The following is a 7,344-nucleotide window of genomic DNA, read 5'->3' on the forward strand; positions in this document are numbered from 1 at the left end:
TACAAATAGTATAATAATTATAGATGATAAATAATTTTTAAATATGATATATCAAGGTAATAAATAAAGACGTAATATTTTATAAAAAAAACTCTCAAAAGGGTAATTAACCCTATTTTTTCATTAAAATTAGTAATATGATGACTTACAAAGAGTTGACCAAGGTTGACATGTGTTGATCATGATTTGACCAATATTGACCTTATATTGATTAAAATTTAACTACTACTATTTGAGTTTTTGGGATGGTTCAAGCATGGTCCCACACACTTCACTAGCTTAACAATTGGATTATTTAAATATGTTAAGAGGCTTGACCCAGTTTATTGTTTAGCTTGTAGTATAATTAGATTTCTGGGGAGTCGTTTGATGTATAAGGAATAATAATCTCATTAATAAAATGTAAAATTATTTTATTATGTGTTTGGTTGGAGATACTAGGTAATTATGTGATTATTTATTCAAGTTATTCCATAAATGTGATGAAATAACTTATTTCGAAATAACTTGTTTCCAATCAAACGACCCCGTTAAGATTATTTGCTCCAAAATAAGGTTATCTCAATTATAATTCTGAGATTTCATCTTTTATATGGGATAAATAATTTTAAGATTTTTTGAGATAATTTTGATTTTAACTAATACTTATAGTTAAATACATAGCTAATAAATTTAATCTCAAAATTATATTAGAATAAATGTTAGCAACATGAGACTCTGTCATCACAAGCAATTGAGGTACAAACTTTCATTTTTCATAAATAATGACAAATCTTTCTAAATTTGAATTTGTAGCTCTAAACTTATCATACAAAGACTAGATACTTGATGCTAAAATTCATCTTGATTCTATTAGTCTGATACATATCATCAAACATAAACACCAAGTACCAAATTAAAATCGTGCCAAAATAATGACTTTATGTCATCAAACATCCTTATATCAAAACATAAGCTTATTTTTACCTCGAATATTATGAGGGGATTAAGTTCCTCAAGGAGATATACTATGAATTCAGTGTGCTCAAATCAAATATTCTGCTTTCTTCTCCATTTCTGTTTTGCTAAGTTTTAATTTTCAAATACTATTATTAAGATGAACTGCAAGGTAGTTGCTTTCCTGTAGAAAGAATAGTGTTATTTATGTATTAATTTGTTAAAAGACAAATATTAAGAAACATCTATTTTTAGTAAGGACGACATGAAAATAGAAACGCAGGGAGTACTACAATATCCACATCTTGATTCCAAAACAAAAAACTTCAAAAATTGTAAAACCAGGCCAATAGAATAAAGTTGTAGACCTAAAAAGAATGGTGCCAAACAGAGTAATGTAGTAAACAAAAATCACTGATGGAAAATTTAACAGAAGTGACAGGAATACATAAATATAACTCAACAAGTTCTACAAAACACTCAACAACAAAGAAACTATAAACAGAAACATCACATTGACAGGCTTAGTTGTAAATGCATTGTTCTTATGGCTGCTAGGACTACTTGCTTGGATCATGATTTTGAATTTACATGTTCCACCCGGTGGTGACGGATCTGTGTTTGTGATCGTGGAAAGGTTTGGAAACTTGCAGGCACTCGATTGCTGGTCGTTTTCCTGATAGTAACTGTTGAATGCATACGAAACGTTGCCACGAGCATCAAGATCAGCGCATGATGTCCCGTGCCCGAGGCTGGTGCAATCAGCATGTGAACATGCATAGCCTACACTATCAGCTAGCTGAGGATCATCAAGGCTAGCTGAGGGTGACAACACGCACCACTGACGAGCCAGGTAACGAACACCACTTGCTGGTACTAAACCACCTCCATTGTTTGCACCTAACGAAAGATTGTATTTAGGCGTACCATCGAAGTAATATATTCCCCAATGGCGCTCAAAGTTGCCGGGCTGAATGCTTTTCGCATCCTCGTCAATCAGACTGAACAGGTAAGCATCTATAGGACCAGGTCTCATTGGAGTCCCCTTTCCACCTGAAATGTGAGTCATGAATCCTCGGTTGAATCTTTGGGCAGCTTTCAAGTTTGCATTATTGTCTCCGTCTGTTGGCCATCCGATTTCCCCTATTATAATCGACATATTTGGGAATCCATTTTTCTGCAATGCCGAAAGGAGGGTATCGTGATTTGCATCAAACACATTGTTGTAGATTTTCCCGTTGTCATCGATGGGGCTTGAGTATCCGTCAAAGAAAGCATAGTCAGCAGGAAAGTTGGGGTCATTGTAGAGACTTATAAAGGGATAGATATTGACAGTAAATGCGCCTCCGTTGTCACTCAAGAACTTGACAATGCTCACCATGAGATCACGAATGTCTTGGCGAAAGTCACCTGTTGAAGGTTTTTCACTTGAACTCTGGTATACATCAGCATTGAGAGGAATAGTGACTTTCACCCGATTACCAAGACCGGCTTTTATAAGGGCTGCCTGGATGTTTTGAAGAGCCGGGAATGTTGTTGACAGAAACGTACCGTTTAACTGAGATAGAAATGGTTCATTTCCAACTGCAACATATCTGTATACAGAAATGAACTCATATTTATCAAAATTGAAGGCAAAAGGTCAGCTACTTGAGCCAACCTCATTAGGCTACAATTAGCATTATATTGACTAGATACGAAATGTTCCATGTAATGTTGCCAAAACAAACAAGTTAGATTGACAATTCTCTATGGAAAAGCTAAGTTCTTCTCAGACTTTCTCTGTTTGTATACTCCTTTAAACATGGTTGGTGATTTAGCAAATATTATCATACTTATAAATGCTAGAATACAACAAGCAAGTCGCGGTAGTTTTTACAATTATGGAGAAAGGAGATACATGTAAGTACCTTAAAAATGAATATTTTGCATATTGTTAGTGTATATAACTTAAAAAGCGTGAAGAATATTGAGAAGAAAGTAAACTCACTTGATATCAACACTGTTGGAAGAGACATGTGAAGAGACATTCTTCTCTACCCATTTCTCAGCAGCACCCAAACTGTTAGCTAAACTCCACAGCATTTCATTTGGTATTCCAACCATGACTTCAATTCCAGAGCCACTGAGGGCATTCAAGATTTCTGAATCTGCATCAAACAGCTTCACTTTCTGAATCCCATTGTCTTTAAGTAACTTCACAACTATGTTTGGTGGCAATGGATGTGTTGCTTGTGTTCCCCAGTTTGCTCCTATTCCATACACTTTCCCTAACACCATAAACCCCAAAATCATTGAAATCCATAAACCATACTTCACCCCCAGAATTCTCATCTCCTTTTTACACCAGAAAGGCTTCCTCTTAAACAAGAACCAAGAACTTGCTGAAAACAAGAAAACAAAAATCAAACTTGAAATTGTTTCATTACAAAAACACCATGATCAACTTTATCTCTGAAGAATCCAAAAGGGTCTCCAAGAGTTGGAATTTCAAGAGGCTTATAACTTGCTAACAACAAGAAAGAAAAGAACTTTTATCTGTTTTGACCTTTTACTCATAAATTAGCTCAAGAATCCAAACGGGTCTCCAAGAATTGGAATTTCAAGAGGCTTAAAACTTGCTAACAACAAGAAAGAAGAGAACTTTTATCTGTTTTGAACTTTCTCACAAACTAGCTCAAGAATCCAAAAGGGTCTTCAAGAATTGGAATTTCAAGAGGCTCAAAACTTCCTAACAACAAAAAAGAAGAAAACTTTGTCTGTTTTGAACTTTCACTCACAAATCCAAAAGGGTCTTCAAGAGGCTCAAAAAACTTACTAACAACAAAAAGAAGAAAACTGTGTCTGTTCTAAACTTTACTCACAAACTAGCTCAAGAATCCAAAAGGGTCTTCAAATATCAAGAGGCTCAAAACTTACTAACAACAACAAAGAAGAATTTTTTTTATCTGTTTTGAACTTTCACTCACAAACTAGCTCAAGAATCCAAAAGGGTCTTCAAGAATTCGAATTTCAAGTGGCCCAAAACTAACTAACAACAACAAAGAAGAAAACTTTATCTGTTTTTACACCACCCATGTCACCAACTCAGAGAGTGTGAGAGATTTTAGAACTGTGGTCTGTGCATGGGTTCTTGCTTGAGAAGATAAATAAAAAGGGTTTCAAAAGGGGGGTTTCAAATTTTGAATTGGGAAAAAGATCATTTGTAGTAGAAGCTGAAAATATACCAAATCAAAGGAGGCAAGAAAGCATATTCTGAAATGAAAACAGAGAAAAAGAAAAGGGAGTTCAAAAGACTACTACTTTACATCCCAAGGAAGAAAACAGTAGGTCTACTAGAGAAAACCAATCTTGTTAAGCAATGAAAATTCAACAATTAAAAAGGTGAAGGAATTCTGGAGTTTCTGAGTATTGAGTCACAAATACTTGTCAAAGAAAGGTGAAGATGATAGCTACATATAAGATGTGATATATATATATATGTACTCAAGTGATCTAGCATCAACTGAACTAGTACATTTGATCAATGTTTGTTTTTGCTTTTTAGTTTTTGTACCAAAATAATTGTTCATATGCCACATACTTTTTTTCTCCACAATCATATATTATTTCAATTCTCTTGAACTTTCTCTATGATATTTGATCAGATTTTCAAAATTTGTTGTTCAAATCGACCAACTATGAAATTTTGGGACTTCAACTTATATGATTTTAATATTTTTTCAAGTATAATACATGTTTAAATAGAATTTTAAAAATTCAAATTTTCAAATTTCAACTATGATCAAATTGTAAGTTGGTTTATAATGAGTGATATGGTTGAAGTTATATTTTCTTGTTGAATAAGGTTATAGGCAAATTTAATTTATATTCATCAAATATTTGAACAATGTTATAATTATGGCTATAAATGTTAAATTCTTTGACAAACATATAATCCATGATATTCTTGCAAAATGTGTGCTTAGTTATATATTTTTTTAATTAATTCAACTAAAATATCATTTATTTCAGAATTATATATCAATTATTTTGTATACTATTAGTTAATAATTTAAAATGATATATTTTAAAATAACATGTATCTTGAATACCTAACGTAGATAAATATTAGTAATATTTCTTATATGAGCATATTTTAGTTTTTGATAATTAATATTTATTTTTAAAATTCAAAGATCTAGTTGTGAAAGTAAATTTGTGCAATTAAATAACACATTTAAAATTACACTGCAATTACAACATAATAATTATAATAAATAAATAAGTCTTGATAGATGTACTCTACTACAAACAATCACTACTTTAATAATAGGATAAGGGTTTGAAAAATATTCCAACTTTGGTCGAATTTGCTGTTACGATACTAAACTTTCATAAGGACCTATTATCTCCCTAGACTATTTAATACCGTATTCTTTACCTCCTGAACTATTTAATGGTGTATTTTAAAGGTATATATGTACCCACGTGGACACATTACTATTTATAATTTTGCATTATTTTTTATGTCCACGTGGGCAAATATATATGTTTAAAATACGGTATTAAATAGTCTAGAGAGGTAATAGGTCCTCATGAAAATTTAGTATTACAACAGCAAATTCAACCAAAGTTGAGATATTTTTCAGACCTTATTCCTTTAATAATTACACTAAATTTAATTAGAAAATGACTTTCCAAACAAATCTTTAGTGGTGAATTTTTTATATTCAATTGTGGAAAAAGTTTCTTGAGGTCCACTTGTAAAAAATTTCCACACAATAATTGATCCATTATTTCCATGACAAATGAAAAGAATATCACAAGTTGTACGTAAATAGTTTTTGTTTGTATTATCATTTATAGAATAGTAATATTTCATTCCAGAAATGAATAGTGAGTTTTCAGCTAACCATTAACTAGTGAACCCTTGTAAATATGTGTTTTCAGAGAGTATTTGAAATATTGTCATGGTTAATATTAAAATAATAAGTGAAGTAATCATCGTCTGATCAATCGACTTGAACATCAAATAATTCGTGTTCATCCATTTTATTTCGCCCTAAATGGAACAATTCTCTTGGTTACGCTGCTCCTCGATTCGAGTCTCCATATTTGTTTTTCTTCTCTTGTAACTTAATAAGTTGGCAAATAAGAGTCAAATTAACTTATAAGTATTTCAAATTTATTTATACGTTTATTAAACATTCAAATTAAATCACTCAAAAGTTATAAAAATAGATAGTCATTTTCAATTTACAACTTTTCATTTTATAACACTACTAAAAAAAATACTATTTTCTCATTGAAAATTCTTGTTGAAAATTATTCAGTTGTTATTATCGCATATATTTCGATTGAATAAATAAGGAAAAAAAAAAAAAAGATTTTCAGTATTTCAGTGAGAATCTGTTTTCCACCATACATTTTTTCAATGAACATCAATTCGTGAAAGGTGAAAACATATCATGTTTTATAACACAATTTTAATTTTTTTCACAATAAAAAAATCTCTCTTTCTAGTAGTGATTTGATCAAGATTAATTAAGGTCGAGCCTTTGAAATAGGGAGCTTCTTTGTATGAAGTGCTTCAATCCAGATTTACTTAACACAAATCTTAATTACTACAACAGTACTTAGATAAGTTTATTGAAATTTCTGATGTAAATATTGGATCTATACAAAAGTTACTGAATTCATCTGAACTGAGGCTCCGCTCCTGGGCATGTTAAAGAAAATGTGGTTATGTGCATGCACAAAGTGCAACCTCAATAATTCTCCCAACATTTATAATGCAACAATATATTTTTTTTTATCTTTTTGGAAAGAATTGCTTACTATAAGAAAAAGAGAAACCAAATATTGGTTGTAGTCGAAATAGCAAAAATCTCTTCACTCTTGATCAAGTATGAGCCTTGAAAATAATTAAAATAAATCATGTTGGAGTACTGTTTTCAAAAATTGGCTATGTAATATGTAAATTTGAATTTAACCGAATTTCAATACAAATAGCAAAGATTGAGCGGAAAAAGAAGAAGAAGAGATAACCATATCAAATTTCAATTTTAATGTAGTTAATTAAGAAGAAGAAGAAAAAGCTAAAGTATCTTGAGTGTTGTATGATTGATGGCAAAAAAAAAAGAGCACAAACAAGTGTGTAGATTGGGTCACAAATGGCTTTTTAGTCATCACTTTGATGTTTTAGCCTTTTTACAAGAGAATTAGGTATACTCACTTGCAAGAAAGATTAGGTGGCAGACCTATACATAGTTCTATAGAATTAGAATATACAATTGTAAGGCTATAGTTAAATCACAATGTTGTACACAAACCTACATATCTCCTTGATCTTTAGTAAAAATAAAATAAAATTATAAATAAGTATGAGATGAAATATTTTTCGAGTAATTAAAAATTTGATTTAAT

The 7,344-nt window shown here is 31.0% G+C and overlaps 1 protein-coding gene across 1 annotated transcript; it reads right to left on the reverse strand.

Moving 5' to 3' along the window:
* Positions 1-1,379: 1,379 nt before the first annotated feature.
* On the reverse strand, positions 1,380-3,594 carry LOC125842219 (glucan endo-1,3-beta-glucosidase 6-like). Its single transcript, XM_049521463.1, has 2 exons — positions 2,927-3,594; positions 1,380-2,531 (listed from the first exon to the last, which is right to left on the reverse strand). Exons 1-2 carry the CDS (start codon positions 3,268-3,270, stop codon positions 1,406-1,408), a joined length of 1,470 nt encoding a protein of 489 aa, XP_049377420.1. The 5' UTR covers positions 3,271-3,594; the 3' UTR covers positions 1,380-1,405.
* Positions 3,595-7,344: the final 3,750 nt, after the last annotated feature.

Source organism: Solanum stenotomum, chromosome 10, assembly GCF_019186545.1.
Source record: "Solanum stenotomum isolate F172 chromosome 10, ASM1918654v1, whole genome shotgun sequence".
In the NCBI taxonomy this organism is placed as follows: Eukaryota; Viridiplantae; Streptophyta; class Magnoliopsida; order Solanales; family Solanaceae; genus Solanum; species Solanum stenotomum.

Coding starts and splice junctions, on each gene's coding strand:
- LOC125842219 (XM_049521463.1), bottom strand. CDS start 3,270: ATGAGAATTCTGGGGGTGAAGTATGGTTTATGGATTTCAATGATTTTG. Junction 2,532..2,926: donor TCCAACAGTGTTGATATCAA/GTGAGTTTACTT, acceptor TTCTGTATACAG/ATATGTTGCAGTTGGAAATG.